The 19605-nt window shown below is 42.3% G+C and overlaps 1 protein-coding gene across 2 annotated transcripts in view; it reads left to right on the plus strand.

Annotated features, from left to right (window-relative positions):
- The window catches only part of slc8a2b (solute carrier family 8 member 2b), a 70824-nt gene that overhangs the window by 30934 nt on the left and 20285 nt on the right, over positions 1-19605 (plus strand). The window contains exons 2-3 of one of the 2 annotated variants that reach the window (XM_061783173.1): positions 2826-3015; positions 16549-16971. In XM_061783173.1, the coding sequence (XP_061639157.1) occupies positions 16606-16971 (366 nt within the window). In that variant the 5' untranslated portion in view covers positions 2826-3015; positions 16549-16605. The remainder of the gene's footprint in view (positions 1-2825; positions 3016-16548; positions 16972-19605) is intronic. The other variant, XM_061783172.1, reaches the window with a different exon arrangement.

Raw genomic sequence — 19605 nt, forward strand, 5'->3', positions numbered from 1 at the left:
TTCACAACAAGCAGCAGTTTGCAGATAGTGAACAATTCTTCAAAAAATAGGCTGCAAGCTGTTCATTGCCACTCCCAGTTTAAGTTTACAGTTATCTAAACAAAACAAAAAGACATACATTTAAAACAACTACATAACTTTGCCTTCTTGCATATGGTCTGCTAGCTTAATGCTAACACAAAATGCAAATCACCATTGACAGGTTTACAAAACTAGCATCAATGTTGGGTGTTATAACACTTTAAGCAACGGATATTTGAACAAAAATAGTGAGTAACACAGTAGACAGATACTACTTGTAATAATACAGTAATCCCTCGTTTATTGCGAGGGTTAGGTTCTAGACCACTCCGCAACAGATGACGATTTTTTTTTGATTATTATTTTTTATCGATACATATTTTAAAGCTGTATGAAGCTCACCAGACTCTTATTAACCTTCCCGACACTCCTATTAAACTCTACCACTCGACCATACTCTTATAAAGACTTTCTATACTCTTAAACACATTTTTTTTTAAACTTCTAAACATACAGCAATGCACAGTAGTATTTTCTCAGGTAGAAAGTCATATAATTTTGACAAAATGAATTCTATTTTTCTTGGATAAAATTCTTCAGATGACTAGATTAGTGTCTATTGATCTATTTCTAGTCAGTCACTTAATTTCGATTGTGCAACGTGTCAGACCATAGTCCATAGTCCACCTCATCCGAGTGTGAGTGCATTCTCATCTTGAGCACTACACTCGCCAAACACATCAGACTTAAGGAATCAAGTGGGCCCAAACACGGTTCCAACAACCTAGTCAGAAGCAGTTGTTCAATCTATCAGTTCTCACAAACGCTCCATAATGAGGACAGGGAGGAGGACGTGTCCTTCTGTTTGTCCATCGTGGCTACTTCACACTCTGCCAGTTACATAAAGCCGACAGTGATGTCTTCCTCTTCAGAACACCCGTCGGCCTGGCTCTCATTTGCCGCTAATTGTGCTCAACTCCAATCAGCTTCAAGCAGTCCTAATTACTCAACGTTTATGTCGTTGGTTGACACCCCCACCCCAATCCGCTCCTTTTGTTCTTCTCCCTTTCCTCGCTCGTTTGCTGGTGCCTGGTCCTTCAGTGGAGAATTACCCGATTTAATCCACCTCTTAATACCAACACTGTCTAATCACAATTATAGAAACCATTAAGACTGTACAAAAATACAATATACAAGCTCTCACCTGTACCACATACATCAACTAGAGCAGTCCAGAATCAATATTTTAATAAATGTAAATAAAATACAGCAGAGATGCTGATTATTAAATGTCTGAATTTGTCCAGAGTGCTACAGAACAGGTTTTGTTCTGACCAACCAATCAGAGGATGGAAAAATGCTGATGTCATCTAGGGTTAGCTCGGTGACCATGAAGACCAATTTGAAACCGGATAGGATAAAGAAACAGTCCCATTGTTAATCTAGTTTAAATGACTTATTCAAAATGCCCTGGTCATATTACATTGACATGGCAACACGTAGCGGCTGAAATCTGATTGGACAGATAGACTCTAACATCCACACCCACACACTGGAAGCACTACAAGATGAAGAAAATAGACCGTTGCAAATACATTACAATTACATGGAACAAATATTAGAATGTAGGTAGTAAATGTAAGTCAGCACCGAAGGCTTTGCGAGTCTTGACGCTCACCACTGCTCGTTTGTTATTCGGCGCAACCGCTCGGCCTTTGTCCTCGCCCATCTTGTCTCCCGTAAATCCAATCCCGCCTGCCAACCGCTTACATTTGCTCTTGAGATTTGCCCTGAAGACTGTCATCAGATCTGTGACCACAATGTTAATATGCACTTTTGCTCTGTCTTTGACTTGAGAACGGTGCATAACTTACAAGTGGGTCATTCACCGAGGTGTAAAAAAACAAAAGTGAACATCTTCATGCAGACATCCGAGATTTAACAACGGCTGCAGGAAAAGCACCTCCCACATCGTATTTTCATTTAAACTGAAAATCCCGATGCAGGGAATAAGTGTGCCGATTTTAGAATATTTTACATTCAGTGTATGGAGCACATACAGATAACGATCAGTAAGTGTGCACGGTCCACTGATAGCCAGTAGGTGCTTTTCCACCAACCAGCCCAGGAACTTTGACTTCCTGGTAGCAAAAGGTTCTTGTGGCCCATGTGGTTTGTGTTTCCATTACACTTAGTACAGGGTACAGTGGCTTAAGCAAATGAGGCTGATGTTGCTCAATACAGACACCTAGTGGATCTTTAAAAAAACGCTGGTATTTCAAACTTTCAAGTTAATGTCTTATTTTATATCGTCATCTAAATTTCAAATATTTTTGCTACCTTTAAAACCTAGCCCTGACCGACTGGTGAGCACATCTGCCTCAAAGTTTTGGGGACCGGGGTTCAAATCCCGGCCCCGCCTGTGTGGAGTTTGCATGTTCTCCCCGTGCCTGCTGTGGTTTTCTCCGGGCACTCCGGTTTCCTCCCACATCCCCAAAACATGCATGCAAGGTTGATTGAAGACTCTAAATTGCCCATAGGTGTGAATGTGAGTGCAAAAAAAGTACCTTACCCATATAAGATTCACTAAATAAATGAAAAAATAATGACATCATGAACAGCTCTTAATCAGATTGTAAATACAACAGTGTGGAGTATTTGGTATCTGTAAATGTGTTTGCATGGAAAAAAAAAAAAACAGACTGTACATTGCAAATATTTATTTGTGAACGTACAAACACAGACAAAAAGCTGAGCTTCATTTCCTTGTCTTGCACTATGGCAAACACGGAATTTTTCCACAGGTTGGACGAGCTCCTCCACAGCCCGCCCCCTCAAAGAATTCCTGGTAGCTCTCGGAAGACCCTAACCCACCAGGAGGAACAAAATAATCCACGAGGAACCTTCTGTACCCTGGTGGATTTTTTCAGTGGGGACACAGCGGGAACTCAAGCTATTAGGGCAGCTGGGGACGTTCCTGCAAAGGTTCCTGTGGTGAGAAAACCCCTATTGATAGTAGCCAAACTCTGTTCTTGGACATTTCTTCTATCTACATGACTAGAAGGGAACATGATAGTCATGAAAGTCATTTTTTAAGATAAGAATTTGCAGTGTTAATATGATAGTTAATTATCTTTCTAGAAATCAAGGTGTATTTTTGAGGGAAAATTAAAAAAAATTCAGATAAAACATTACATTTCTTCCCCAAAAATATTTAGTATTCTTGAGGCAAAATTTCTAATCTTGTGAGCAGAAAGTTGTATATTTTTAATATTTTTTTTTAGATGACGTTTATTTTTACAATTTGGAGACAATAATCCTGATCTCTACAAAAAGAAAGTAAAAAAAAAAAAATCAGGCAAAAAAAATCAACAATAGTTTTTTCCTAGAAGTTAGTTTTCAAGGCAGCACGGCTGATGACTGGTTAGCACGGCTGCCTCACAGTTCTGTGGACCCGGGTTCAAATGCAGCCTTGCCTGTGTGGAGTTTGCATGTTCTCCCCGTGCCTGCGTGGGTTTTCTCCGGGTACTCCGGTTTCCTCCCGCATCCCAAAAACATGCGTGGTAGGTTAATTGACAACTCTAAATTGCCCGTAAGTGTGAATGTGAGTGCGAATGGTTGTCTGTTTATATGTGCCCGGCGATTGGCTGGCGACCAGTTCAGGGTGTACCCCGCCTCTCGCCCGGAGTCAGCTAAGATAGGCGCCAGCGCACCCGCACCCTTGATCACTAGATCAATTATTTCAAGATAAATATTTTATTCAGAGAAAAAACATCTATTTTTCAAGAATCATTTTGTCATTTTTATAGTGAAAAAGTAGTATATTTTCAAAAAAGGTAATAATTTATTTTTTCATTATGATAAATAATAAATGTAATTAAATTTTTTTTTAAAGTAATCCTCCATGAATAATGGAGGATAGGGACCGAGAGCTGCTGCCTGCTACAGCGCAAAACCACAAGTAATTGACATCTCCTCAAAATATTTTAGAAGTGTCTCTCAGTTGACCTACCATGCATGTTTTTGGGATGTTGGAGGAAACCGGAGTGCCTGGAGAAAACCCACGCAGGCACGGCAAGATCTAAGATTATGTTCATGCTGTAGGTCAATTCTGATTTTTATGCCCAAATGTGACGTGTATAAATCGAGCTGGAACTTCTCGACCTCACACACAGCTCGGGCTCCTTCTCTGCCAGAGAGGTGACGTCCCACGTCCCCAGAGCCAGCTTCTGTAGCCAGGGATCAGATCGCCAAGATCCCGGTCTTTGACCACCGCCCAGCTCACACTGCACCCGACCCCTATGGTCCCTCCCACAGGTGGTGAAGGGGGATCCAAGTTACCTTTTCGGGCTGTTCCCGGCCGGGCCCTGTGGCTGTAGGGCTGGCCACCAGGCGCTCACCTTCAAGCTCCACCTCCAGGTCTGGCTCCAGACGGGGGCCACGGTGTCCGGGCAAGGGAAAACATCTTCCAGTATTTTTAAACATCATAGGGGTCTTTGGAGCTGTGCTTTGTCTGGTCCCTCACCTCACCTGTTTGCCATGGGTGACCCTGCCAGGGGCATAAAGCCCCAGACAACTTAGCTCCTAGGATCATTGGGACACACAAACCCCTCCACCACGATAAGTTGACGGCTTTTTTTAAATTGCACTTTCGGGCAAAAATTGCTGTGCGTCATATATCATGCTTAACAAATCCCAACAGCGATTATCTTCTGTGTGGGGCAGTGGAGCCCTCTGCCCCAACTTGCCATGGAAAGAGAGCACAGTGAGTTTAACGGCTGTATTTCATTTTGTAAATTACGTTTTAGGGTAAAAATGGCCGTGCCCCACGTATTCTGTCTAGAAACAAGCAGTCGTGCAAATGTCTCTTTCTGCAGGAACTAGCACAGTGAGCTTTTGGGCAAAAATGGCTGTATCAAAATGAGCCAATTATGAGATTGTTAAACTGTGTTATTTCAGGGTCTTCACATAATGACGTTTCGCTGCATAATGATATCATCTATGATATCCTTGAGTGACTCAATAATGAAACACTCTCAAGAGCCGCCAACCATCGACCCAGATCCCAGTCGATGCTGGTCAGATGAGTCATTGTAAAGTCAGTAAAAGAGTCACTTTTTCTTGATTTTTCTTAATCAATTTGATGTGTAGCCTGGAGCTTTTAACTCTGCTAGTAAAACATTGATGGAACTACTTCAGACAAACACTAAATTGTTGTAAACTTTTGAACAGGACTTCAATTAAAAGAGTCCATCAGTCAGAAAGGTGTCATGTCGGAGCAGGAGCAGATAATTGGAGGTGAACTTTAGAGTCTTCTGCCTCAATGAACATCCAATAGCATTTGCGTCGACATTTAGCCGCTGAGACCTTTACGTCAGCTGGCGACACCCCCGGGAGGAGAAAGAAAAGATCAGCCCAGGATAAATCATCATCCATCCATCCATTTTCTTTGCCGCTTATCCTGACTAGGGTTGCGGGCTGCTGGAGCCTATCCCAGCTATCTTCGGGCGGGAGGCGGGGCACACCCTGAACCGGTCGCCAGCCAATCACAGGGCACATAGAAACAAACAACCATTTGCACTCACGTTCACACCTACGGACAATTTAGAGTCTTCAATCAACCTATCATGGTTCTCTGCTCTGCCTTTGTCTTCCTAATCTTCCTCCCCACCACCAGACTCATTTTACACACCACCATCCTATGCTGTCTAGCCACACTCTCCCCTACCACTACCTTACAGTCCGTAACCTCCTTCAGATTACATCGTCTGCACAAGATGTAATCCACCTGCATGCTTCCACCTCCACTCTAGTAGGTCACCCTCTTTAGTTTGTTTCATGTTTTGTCAAGTTTGCCTGTGTCGTTGATGTCTTGTCATCTCATTTGTTTTTCGTCTGCACCTGTTCTCGTCAGCCCTCTACCTTGTGTCAACCAATCAGCTCCCTCCACCCACTCATGTCTTGTCCAGGTGTGCCTTGTTGTCTCGTCAATTTGTTTGTATTTAGTTCCCCTGGTATGTTGATCCTATGTTGGGTCATTGTTGTTTCTGCAATTCATATTTCTAGTTTTGTCATGTTCCCTGTTGTGTGGCGCACTGAAACACCTCTGTCTCTCGACCAAACTTTTAGTCCTTGCATCACTTTGGATTTGAGATCAGCACAGCTGTTGAGTGTAAGATAAAGATTAGGGGAATTCATTGCTTGTCACATCGATAATGAGAGAGAAATGCCAACGTGTTGGTAGTCGGACAAGTTTGGGCACCTCACACTCGAGCAGAGTATGCATGTGTATGGGACAAGCAGAGGATTTGTCGCAGTAGGTATGTAGTGTGTGTTGCGATTGTGACAAAAGATGACGCAAAATAGTCGAAAAGTAGAAGTACTGATTCAACTTAAAAGTAAATCTTAAAAAACAAACTGGGACAGTGGTGCCTGAGATATGAGTGTGTTAACTTACGAGTTTTTTGAAAGACAAGCCATTGCTTGGCTGATTTTTTTGGGGTCTTAAGATATGAGTAAAAATCCAAGATATGAGTGCACTTCAGACCCCCATTGTTAGATAGCAGACATCTGGCCACCATCAATTCACATTGTTTTTTGTTTTTTTTTGCAGTGGAACGAAAATATCAATTGGTGGCACTAATGTGCCATTAAGACGGTTTGCCAACTGCCAATAAACCCCACAGAAGAAGAACAAGGATAGACGAAGCTTTAAGTGTACAGGGATCTCGTTTGATGTGCGTCCCATGTCTGAGATGCACAAAAATGAGCAGGGACGCATAAAGTACAATCAATCTGCTTTTTAGGACGCAGAGCAATGGCTTAGTACTCCATCGTGGTGCTGGAAATCCAGCGTATGATGTTTATTTTTTTTTTTTTTTTTGACGAGACAGGACTATTTGGTCGCATATATGCACCCGGGTTTCTGAATGGTGCGGCAAAAAAAAAGAGGGTGCATACAGGTGCTCAGTCATTTGAGGAAGACAAAAAAACATATGCGACTTGAAAGCACACACTTGAAACCCATCGTGGTCTCTAAACCAATCAGAGATAGTGAAGGACGGGGCAGGCAGGCCAGTTTAGTACCTGCACTCTTTTACTACAAAGCCACACTGTTGTAACACGTCCAGAATGTGGTTTGGCATTGTCTTGCTGAAATAAGCAGGGGCGTCCATGAAAAAGACGTTGCTTGGATGGCAGCATATGTTTCTCCAAAACCTGTATGTACCTTTCAGCATTAATGGTGCCTTCACAGATGTGTAAGTTACCCATGCCATTGGCACTAACACAGCCCCATATACCATCACAGATGCTGGCTTTTGAACTTTGCGTCCATAACAGTCCGGCTGGTTCTTTTCCTCTTTGGCCCGGAGGACACGACGTCCACAATTTCCAAAAACAATTTGAAATGTGGACTCGTCGGACCACAGAACACTTTTCCACTTTTCATCAGTCCATCTTAGATGAGCTCGGGCCCAGAGAAGCCGGTTGCGTTTCTGGGTGTTGTTTATAAATGGCTTTTGCTTTGCATAGTAGAGTTTCAAGTTGTACTTATGGATGTAGCGCTGAACTGTATTTACTGACATTGGTTTTGTGTTCCTGAGCCCATGTGGTGATATCCTTTACACATTGATGTCAGTTTTTGATGCAGTGCTGCCTGAGGGATCGAAGGTCACGGGCATTCAATGTTGGTTTTCGGCCTTGCCGCTTACATGCAGTAATTTCTCCAGATTCTCTGAACCTTTTGATGATATTATGGACCATAGATGATGAAATCCCTAAATTCCTTGCAATTGTACGTTTTTGTATTGTACGCAATATAGCGGAACCGCGAAGCAAGAACCGTGATATAGCCGAGGATTACTGTATCTGTATTCTGTTATGATAAATTACAGGGACTAATTTTTCCCGGGCTGGGACTGATTGTTTCCATGACATGTGCATCCCGAGACTCACATAGTCTCAAGTGTAAAAGGATCTTTGGGTATAGTTGTTTTGTGTTCGCATTTCCATGTTTTGAGGTTATGTCGAGAGCAAATGTTTTTTACTGTGTTTTTATACAGTCCAAAATGTTGAGTACAAATTGTCTTATGTTGTTTTTGGGGGCTAATACATATAAATGGCATTCCTATTCATTTCAATGGGGAAAGGTGATTTGAGATATGAGTTTTTTTTTAAGATACAAGCGTGGTCATGGATCGGCTAAACTTGTATCTCAAGGTACCACTGTACTTTCTTACCATCTTTATATAATTACCTTACATGGCCCCTTGACTGGACTTTGAACACTCCCGGCTGAATGGAACTGAGATTTTGGGTTTGAATTGGGCCGAAATTTGCTCAAAGTTCCTTTTTCGAGAAAAGTTTGTGTTTAGAAACCAGGCTGATCTGACCCACTTCTATGACTGTCAATCAATTTCTCGACAAAAGGAGCATTCACACTGGTGCAGAAACACAATAACAGCCCATGTGTGTCGATTCTTCACACATAGACATGCCATCCAGCAGGGATGTGATTGACACTTGTGAGTCAACCAGCCAGAAAAAGGCTGATGGCTTGAATAGGCGACCGCAGTGCATTGTGGGTAAAAATAACAATAATGGATCATTATGCCCAAAGGCGGCCGGAGCCGAGTTGTGATGAATGAGCATTGTAGAGGCCATTAGTGAACAAGCATGCATGTGAATACGACTATTGTGGCAATGATGTTTTTTTTATGTTAAGTAATGCTGGTGCTCCAATCAGACTACATAACAGAAAAAAAAACCTACACTATATTTAAACAAAATGAAAAATTTGTGATTCATTACAAGCAACATGGTGCGATGGATGGATGGATATTTGGACATATGAGGTTTCCGCCCAACAGAAACAATTGATTTTATTTTACTTTTATAGCTCGCGAGAGGAAGCTTACAAGTGTATGCATTTCTCTGTGAGTCTGCAAATGTGTTATTCAGTGGAAGCAAAGACCTCAGGAATGCTCTGTAAATATCCAATATGTTAAAGTGCAGTGTGCTAAATTAAACATGAAACGGGAAGTCATTTAATAGCTCACACTATTGATTAGACAATAATAAAAATTTGGCAGCTGGAGGGCTTGCTAGCTTTCTTGTTGCTTGGTTTGCTGCTCAAAGTCTTTAGTTAATGAAAGTAGTGCAGCTCTTCATTAGAGTGCACCTGTCAAAGTGCCTGAAAAGCACTTTTCGCTCTCGCAAAAAAGTCACCTGCTCCATCTCCATGACGACTCACAAAGTAGTTTTGTCTGTGTGTGTGTGTGTGTGTGTGCGTACATGCATGGAATGAATGTTGCGGTAGCTTGTTGTCAAAATGGTGCTTGCTCGCCCGTGTTTTCTCACAAGAGAACGAGACACCAAGATCCAGGCTAAATGGGAAGACAGAGAAATAGACTGCGGAATAAAAACACACACACACAAACAAATTTGTATACATACACACATACATACACACGTCATATTTCCAAATTAACTTGCGCCTCCACCCACATACACTTGTTCATGCACAAAGTCCACTGCATCCAACTGAGAGCTGCTCCTAATATTATGACTTATATTTGGAATACTGCGGATCGTCGCACACTCACTCGTCGGCAGCTGCAGATTCAACTATTCACAGATTTTGTTTTTTCCAATTTTTAAAAAAAACTTTTGGGGTGGGGGACCAAAATGATGTTTTCTTCGATATTAGTGAGTCACGATTTCACAGTTGCACATCAGTCACTACAGTGGAAAACTATTCCAAAATGTTCTTATTTTTGCATGTGTCTTAATGTCAACCCTGTGAATCAGTCATTATATTGGACAGATATTCAAAATATGTTTTCTTCTATACGCACGAGTCTTGATGTCAAGGAGAGTAAAACCTCCTTTGTTTAAATTTGTAACTATTTGCAACTGTTGGCATTGGAAATATGAAATAATGTTTCCATTTGAGGTCTAAAGTGTTGCCATCGTAAAATGTTCAGTCAGGCTACACCAGCTGGAGGCGCAGATATGAAAAAGAGCTTTCGTCCCCAGAGAGGACAATGGAGCTCAGTTGTCAGGCATGTTCACATCTGACCCACGTGCACCAACCTGGGAGAGAAAACAACAACAACCCTGGTGTGCTTTTGTATGTGTGGCTGAGTGTGTGAAACACCATCTGCTGGGGACAGTATTGCTTTTTATCCCTCTGATATGTTTCATTGATATTTAATTGACAAAGTTCTGCTCTTTAAACAATTTGGGACTCGCTCGGTAATTAATCAGCATGCACAATTTGGAGGATTGGTTGTCAAGGAATACCATTACAACTGAACAGAATGGAATTAGCGAGCTGTGACAGAGAAGTCAATGAATCCTCATAGTGACTGATTCACATCTTTAACATCAATACTAATGCATAGTAGAAGAGAACAGCTTTTGAATACCTACTGTATGTCCACTGCAGTGACTGATGCACAACTGTGACAGCTAGATGCGTGTATGAAGACTAAAACTACTCTTTAATACACTATAGCTGTCCACTATAGTGACTGATGTACGTTTTCATCGTGACTCACACATATTTAAGAAAACTGCTTTTGAATAGCTTTCCATTGTGGCGATGGATCCACAACTTTATCATGATGACTCACACATTTCAAAGAAAACTGATTTTAATAGTTGCGCACACTGTAGTGACTGATGCATGACTGTGATATGACTTGTGTGTTTAGACGAAAACTCCTTTTTAATAGCTGTCCACTGTAGGTACTGATGCACAATGTTATCATGATAACGCACACATTTAGAAGAACACCGCTTTTACAATAGTTGTCCTCAGCAGATGTAAAAATCATGATGTGAATGAGAAGGATTTATCTTTCACACACATTGAAGGTCCATCAAGCAGCTTTATTATTCGCCAGTTTTCCCCTCGGCAGAGCATTCCACGCTCTGTGTTTGTCTCTGCATCTGTTTTAGGGTGTAAGCTCACTTGAAGACGATGGCATGCTGAAGGACAATTTCACGCACATTAGTGTGTTTGTGTTGGACTTTGGAAAACGAAACGTCGAAATGAGGTGAAGAGAGGCTCAAAGTGCACCACGATGCCACTTTTCATTGCCTCTGTGAGATCGATGTTCTCACAACTTTAAATTTTTTTTATTATGGTTTTAGTCACAAAGTCTCTTTCTGGGCGCCGTGCTGTAACTAAAAATGTGCAGGCTCGCAATGGACAACAAATGAATAACAGCTGAATCAATAGTTGGAATGTTACGAACACCTCTCGCTATCAATGCATCAATCAAACTTAAATGTTCAGTACATTTCTACTGCTGCAAACTACAACAATAATAGACAATAATGTTACAGTAATACCGCTAGGTATGTGTCAATCAAATACAAATGACCTTTCAGCCCCAAAGCTGGTTTGACTGAGCAACGTGAAACTTGGTAGACATGCTGATAATGAGTAGACTCACAAAAATAGTCTCAATGCTCGAAACCACACAGGAAGTCAGCCATTTTGGTTCAAAGCGGTCATTTTACGGTCATTGTGAATAATTTCAGGGGTCCTCCAAAGAGTCCTTGTACAACAGATTATGTTTGATTGCTACCAAATTTGAACCACATATATTAGACAAATATACAACACTAAAGTGTGAAGAATTTGAGGTCATTGTGTGTGGACAGAGCATTGGGGTATGATGGTAGCGCATCCTGGATTTTTCATTTGTAAATTCAGACCCTAAAGCCAGTTTGACTTAGCAATGTGAAATTTGGCTATTATGAGTAGACCCACAAAAAGACTCAAGAAGCCATACCTGCAAACACAGAAAATTGATTTCAAGTGGCCATTGTATAATCATTTTACGAGCCATTTACAGGGTTCCTTCGAAGAGGACCTTTTATTGCCATAGAAAAAATATGAATGAAAACAGCTCGTAAATGTTTTGAAAATTGAGCCCCGGAGCCAGTTTTATAGAGCAACATAAAATTTGGTAGCCACATCTAACATAAGTAAACCCACAAATAAGTCTCAAAAAGCCATGCCAGAAAGGACACCAGAAGTCTGCCAATTTTGGTCCGAAGTAGCCATTTTATGCCCATTTTGGCCGTTTCCAGGGTTCCTTCACAGACTAACTTGTCCTAGAGATTGTGTGGAATGGCTTTTGTAGCAATTTGAAGCACGTACACAAGACAGATGGGTGACACAAAATCATTACGATTCTAATTTTCATCACTGGCCGTAGCACGGCAGCAAAGTTTAATGACTCGACATAAAACAGGAATATCCAATAACTCAGCTCCACAAGGTCACATCTTGATCAAACGTCTTGTGTGTTCCAGCCCTGAAGAGATGCATCAGCGGCCCATTCTATGGAAAGTGATGACTGTACATTTGCGATGCTAAATGTGTGCAGTTACTGTATTATTTATGAAATATAATTTTTCTTGCTCCTGTTATTAAAAAAAAAAAAAAGTGACAGACACGATTGTTCAGGGATCAAGAGTACATACTATAATATACTGTAACCACGACTGACTGAGTAATGAATGCCAGCATATGGAAGTGAGTGGGAAGGAGCTTTGGAGAGGTACACGGACAATCTGTCAGCTCTGTCGATCCGCCAGCGACATGGCGGCCCGAGGGCTACCGAGTTGCTAACGCATACGATTGCAAAGGTGCTGCAGAACACACTTGATATCATCATTAGGGCCCGAGCCCTCTTGGAATCACTGTTAATATTATTTCCGCGAATGAAGTGCCTTTTTGGTGGCCTCAACATGCACTAAACTCACCAATTTTGGACATGCGTTTCTCCTGGTGAAAATGTTTGTATTTTAGGGGTTGTATAGGCATAGGCAATTTTTTATGTTAATGTTAAAAAAAATAACAGATTTGATTCTAGTATTTTCCTAAATTCCTCCGCAAAAAATGCATGAATTGCAGCAATGTGGAAATGATCCAAACTGTGATTGCTCAGCCTTGGGGGAGGTCTTCAATAACATTCTAATTTAACAATATATTCACAATGCATTTATTGTCCCCACTGTTAGTTATATTCTTACATTTTAAAGATCTGGCGTGTGTGCGTGAGTATGTTTGTGTGCATGTGTGTGTGCTGAACAAGCTAGACCGACAGCTCTTTCTCCTCCGGTTGATGAATAGAGGTTTGCTCTCTTTTTCTCTCTCTCGAAAACAACCCCCATCTCTCTGCCATCGATCCATTGCCCCTCAGGATCTCTGCCCCTGTCGGCACGGCAACAGACTGCGCCTGTAATCCGTCAACACCTTCACAGTTTTGTCAGTCAAATCTGGTTCACATTTCTTCATAATCATTTCTTTGTTTAAGCTGAATGATGAATCTGTATGCCTTTTTATGCCAAAACGATTTTGCTGTGCAACAGGGGAATTTGATGTACTCCCTCTGGTTATTTGTATTGTGATGGATATTTGCTGGAAATGCCGTTGCACCGAACAAAGTTTGAGAGATGATAGACAGATATAAAAGAGCAAAACAAAACAGAGAACAATAACAGTATAACAACAGCATATGACAGCAATAATGTTATTTAAGAGTTGGCTATACCCTGGGAGGAAGAGATCTAATGAGTGGCAAATAGGACAAGACAGGACAAGGGTAGGTTGTGATTTTTTTTTTTTACATTTCAACCCCCGAAGCCAGTTCCAATTAGCAACATGAAATTAGGTAGGCATGACTGTCATGAGTCGACCCACAACAAGTCTCAAAATGCCATGCTGGAAAACACAAAGAAAGTCTGCCATTTTCCTTTCAAACAGTCACTTTAGGGACATTTAGGCCATTTCCAGGGGTCGGGCCTTCAAACGCGAATTACTACAAACTATTTTATCTGATTTCTACCGAATTTTACCCACGCATAACAGACACATTGTCACGGTTTGTACCAAACGGTATTGGACGGTACCCAAAAGCAGACTGAGACAGAGGAAGCAGTTGGAAGGGGTTTATTAGGGTGAAGAACAAGGTCAGGAATTCCAAGGCGTGATGGTGGGCCGTAGGATCGGGGAGAATGCGGGACACTGGAGCGTGAGCAGGTGAATGAACTTGGCAATGTGGCTGGAGCGAGCATCATGGCAGGAGACACAGGAGGGCAATGGAGGAGGAACAACAACAGGGAATAAGTTCAAGGACAGATATCAGAGAATCTATTCTTACGATCGAGAGCAGTGCTTCGGGCGGTGTACACCGTTGGAGCGAGAATACTCTGGTGCTGGAACACAGGAACAGGCAGGCTTAAGTGCAGGCTGTGATGAGTGCTGATTGGAACCGGGTGCGCAGACGAGGAGGCGATTGGTGCTGGAGAGAGAGAGAAAAAAGAGGCACAAGGTGCCACCCACGCCTCGCAGAGGAATTGCAGGGCACAGCGCATGACAGTACCCCCCCTCAACGGACACCTCCCGGCGTCCTTCCAGGCTTCCCAGGTTGGGCTGCATAAAAATCCCTGATAAGAGTGTCGTCCAAAATGGGCTTACGAGATATCCAGGCATGCTCTTCCGGGCCATAACCCTCTCAGTGGATCAATGTGTAAAGGATATCACCACGTGGGCTCAGGAACACTTCAGAAAACCAATGTCAGTAAATACAGTTCGGCGCTACATCCGTAAGTGCAACTTGAAACTCTAACATGCAAAGCAAAAGCCATTTATAAACAACACCCAGAAACGCAACCGGCTTCTCTGGGCCCGAGCTCATCTAAGATGGACTGATGTCAAGTGGAAAAGTGTTCCGCGGTACGACGAAATTGTTTTTGGAAATTGTGGACGCCGTGTCCTCCAGGCCAAAGAGGAAAAGAACCATCCGGACTGTTATGGACGCAAAGTTCACAAGCCAGCATCTGGTATGGGGCTGTGTTAGTGCCAATGGCATGGGTAACTTACACATCTGTGAAGGCACCATTAATGCTGAAAGGTACATACAGGTTTTGGAGAAACATATGCTGCCATCCAAGCAACGTCTTTTTCATGGACGCCCCTGCTTATTTCAGCAAGACAATGCCAAACCACATTCTGTACGTGCTACAAAAGTGTGGCTTTGTAGTAAAAGAGTGCGGGTACTAGACTGGCCTGACCCGTCTCCCATTGAAAATGTGTGGCGCATTATGAAGCGTAAAATACGACAACGGAGACCCCGGACTGTTGAACAGCTGAAGCTGTACATCAAGCAAGAATGGGAAAGAATTCCACCAACAAAGCTTCAACAATTAGTGTCATTTATTGAATGTTGTTAAAAGAAAAGGTAATGTAACACAGTGGTAAACATGACCCTGTCCCAGCTTTTTTGGAATGTGTTGCAGCCATAAAATTTTAAGTTAATGATTATTTGTTAAAAACAATAAAGTTTATTAGTTTGAAGATTAAATATCTTGTCTTTGTAGTGTATTCAATTAAATATAGGTTGAGGTATTCTGTTTTTATTTATGTTTAACACAATGTCCCAACTTCATTGGAATTGGGGTTGTACAAACGTAGAATAATTGGCACCTCTCAGTATTCTTTGACATTTCAGTCACCGAAGCCAATTCAACTACATTGAAACATTTAAATTGCTTCTCTTTAAACTTCAAAAGGGCCAGGAAGTGGTCTCTCTGCGCTCGCTGCTAAAATGAGTCTCTTTTATTTTGACAAATACTCCTCTTTAAATTACTTTGCTATTCATTAAAAGGATGGATGGCACTCGCTTTCTTCGCGCCCTTAATGGATGACAATAAACTCCTCATTTCATGATTTAAATGCCGCCTCCGTGGCAAACACATTTCATTCGTTGTTTTTTTGGGTTTTTTTTTTTTTTTGCATTCCTACTGTTATTAATTTTACCAAGCTCAGTGAAGAGACCTGAAGTCAAAATGTTATAATAATGAGGTGACGTCAGGACACCAACAACACATTTTTATTAGGTTGCGACAAGTCAGTCACCTTGAGTCCAACTGGGTTGACATCTAATTTGGGTAAACAATAAATGGACACAAGAAATTTTGTAGGCATGTGTATCATGAGTAGACCCACAAAAAAAAACGTCGGGACAGTCCGTTCGGTGTTCACGGGGGAGTTTAAAACAGTCCTGAGAACCGTCTGTCTTCTCACCACATTTGCACAGGTTCCTACAGAAAATATGCAGCTGTTGGTGTTTGAAGGGTCATGGGGGAATCTTCAAACAGTGAAAGAGTGAAACATCAAGAATGATACATACAAAACATAAGGAACAGAAGTCAGAGGGTTGACCAAAAAAGAAAGTACATCCAATGGAGCACATCAAAATACACTTTCCCTTCTCTCTGAAACATTGATTAAGGATTATTAATCTATTTACTAAGGTCAGAGAGGCTATTAATACATTTTAAATAGATGTGTCGTTCATGTCATATAGATAATTATATGAAGGATTTTCTTGGCCCGGGTCAATATTGACCGGGAACATACTTTGTGTGCATAGAAAATGATCAGCATGTGAGGGTTATGCTTTTATTGACAACTTCCTTTTCTTTGTTTCTGTCTTGAAGGTGAACTAGCATCTTTGCCTGCAGTCATCCTTCGTGTGCCCTCCAGGTAGGGCTGCCATGTCTCAACTTGCCTTGCCCGTCCCCCTCCTCCTTCCCCTCTTGGCCCTCCTCGTCGTGTCCTCGGTGCCACAATGCCAGTCAGAGTCCCAGTGGGGGACGGTGGTCTCAGCCTCCATGCTGCCCTCTTCCCTGCCTTCCGCCGGGCCATATGGAAACAGCAGTGTGCCGGCCAAGGGGAAGTGCGACGACGTGACTGTGTGCAAGCCGGGCATCCTGCTCCCCGTCTGGCGGCCCAACCGGCCCGGCCTCGGAGACCAGATCACCCGGGCGATGGTCTACTTTGTGTCTCTCATGTATATGTTCCTGGGCGTGTCAATCATCGCCGACCGCTTCATGGCGTCCATCGAGGTCATTACATCACAGGTGAGGTCATCTTTTCACAGTTTTTGGTGCACGAACTCCATGGAAATGGAGCATCTTAACCACCAAACGCACTAGATGTGCCAAACCTGCAAAAAGCATGGAGCATGATCTTTAAGTTCGATGACTCCTGGTAGTGCCTCCTAAAATTTTGAGAAAATTCAACCCCTGACGGTAGTTTCACTTAGCAACCCAGAATTTGGTAGGTACTGAATGTCTCTCATGAGGAGACCCACAAAAAAGTCTCGTAAAGCCATGCCCTTAAACATACAAGAAAGTCAGCCCTTTTGGTTTGAAGCAATGTCCATCTACGGCCATTTTGACCATTTCTAGGGGTCACTCAAAGACAAACTTGACCGAGAGATTTTGTCCATCTGCTATTAGTACAGTAAAGAACTGATCGCCATAGTAACAATCTGACCTAACTCAGCCACCTGGTCGATGGCCAGCAAATGGCATGTTCTATATCAACTCGTGACACTGAGGCCCATGAGGCGATAGACCGGCTCAACCCATCTGTGAACGGTCCAGCCGCTTCCTGAGTTTGGAACAAACCAAGCCTTACGAGACCTGTTTTGGACATCTGAGACTGCGCCAAGGATTTCCCATGAAAAGCTTATCTCATTTACGCTGCACACGTGTTTGTTTCTTTGTTGAAAGTTACCTGGCCCTGTGTGAAAAAGTAATTTCCCCCCTGGTTAAATCACAAATTAATTGTGGCTAATCACAATTTTTGGTTCCTTTTCACTGATCACACCCAAGCATGATTACCTCCAGACCTGTTCAATCAAAAAAATCATTTAAACTGAATCTTTCCCAACAAACTTAAGCTGGACAAAAGAGCTAAAAAAAGCTGCAACAAAATGACACAATGCAAAGAAATTCCAGAACAGTCGAGAAATAAAGTAATGGAAAGGGTTACAAAGCCATTTCTAAAGCTTTAGGATTCCAGCGAACCATAGGGAGAGCAATTAGCCTCACATGGAGTAAACATGGAACAGTGGTAAACCTTTCCAGGAGTGGCCGGCCTACAAATATTACCCCAAGAGAACAGCAATGACTGAACCAGGAGGCCAAAAAGCAACTCAGGACAACTTCTAAAGAACTTGCCTCAGTTAAAGCTCAGAGGACAAAGATGTTAAAAATGTTCTTGATTTCCCCCTTTACAAACCACATCTGCCATTTTGAAGTGATTATACAGCAGATATACAGCAGTTAAATCAATAAATATTATTCAGAATGCGCCTTCTGCTTTTTGCATCGAGCGCCTTCCAGTCGTCGGCTATATCCGGCGCTGTGACATCACACGAGCCAAGCAGCTTGTTCAACAGACACAGCAAAGACTTTCTATGCGGCGTGTTATAAAGCTACTTGAGCGAAGGCCACACAATATATAGGAATACTGCATCCTATGTAAAAGCTTGTGCCGTGTCACTGAAACATATATGAATACATAATACGTATAGTCGTGCTAAAAAATATTGGCACTCCTGGGGTGCCATTATTTCTAGCCATAAAAAGACATGCTTTTGACATACCGTCACATCGAGCCAGTGGCTACTCTCTTTTTCTGTTGTACAGTTGTTACTTGGCTGCTCGTCGTCGTCACTGTCAGGTTCCGACCTCCTGATCGGCTCAAACATGTACAGTTTGACGATGCCAAGCACTGTTGGGTGCTCCTGTATGTCGAAATACTCCTCTTCCTCATATTCCAACACATCGCTGGCCATTGCGTATAGAGTGTAACGCGCTGTGTTTGGCAATTGCAATGTTACGTCGTGATGTTTGGTTTTGTACTGTGTTCTACTCTGTCAAAGCACTTTGTGAACATTTGTTTTTAAAGATGCTACACAAACAAAGTTATTATTATTATCCATCCATCCATTTTCTGGACCGCTTCTCATCACTAGGGTCGCGGACGTGCTGGAGCCTATTCCAGCTATCTTCGGGCGAGAGGCGGGTTACACCCTGAACTGGTTGCCAGCCAATCGCAGGGCACATATAAACAAACAACCATTCGCTTTCACATTCACACCTACGGGCAATTCAGAGTCTTCAATTAACCTACCATGCACGTTTTTGGGATGTGGGAGGAAACCGGAGCGCCCGGAGAAAACCCACCCAGGCACAGGGAGAACATGCAAACTCCACACAGGCGGGGCCGGGATTTGAACCACAGTCCTCATAACTGTGAGGCAGATGTGCTAAGCAGTCCAACGTTCCACCATTTTTATTATTATTATTATTAATATTATTATTATCATACAATTGTTTGCAGTTCCTTGTAACACGGCATTCAAAGGGCAATTGGGCAATGAGCCATGTGCTGCTGGGATCCATTTTGAGCACCCACTTAAGTTGCTAAATACGGGTCACAAACATCATTTATTATTCATTATTAATGAGCTTTTTTAGTCCGGTCGGCAGGGCTATGCTACAATGAGGAACCAAACAGCAACCTTTTAGATTAGACACATTTATTTTAAGATATATGAGTGTGAGTGGTATATGACTACTCACATTGCACTACTGTACACGTACTGTATATTCTGTATCATCAATGTTTACAGTGGTGCCGTGAGATACGTGTGAGCCGCCTTTCAAGTTTTTGGAGATACGAGCCATTATTTGATTTGA

This window comes from Phyllopteryx taeniolatus, chromosome 8, assembly GCF_024500385.1.
Source record: "Phyllopteryx taeniolatus isolate TA_2022b chromosome 8, UOR_Ptae_1.2, whole genome shotgun sequence".
In the NCBI taxonomy this organism is placed as follows: domain Eukaryota; kingdom Metazoa; phylum Chordata; class Actinopteri; order Syngnathiformes; family Syngnathidae; genus Phyllopteryx; species Phyllopteryx taeniolatus.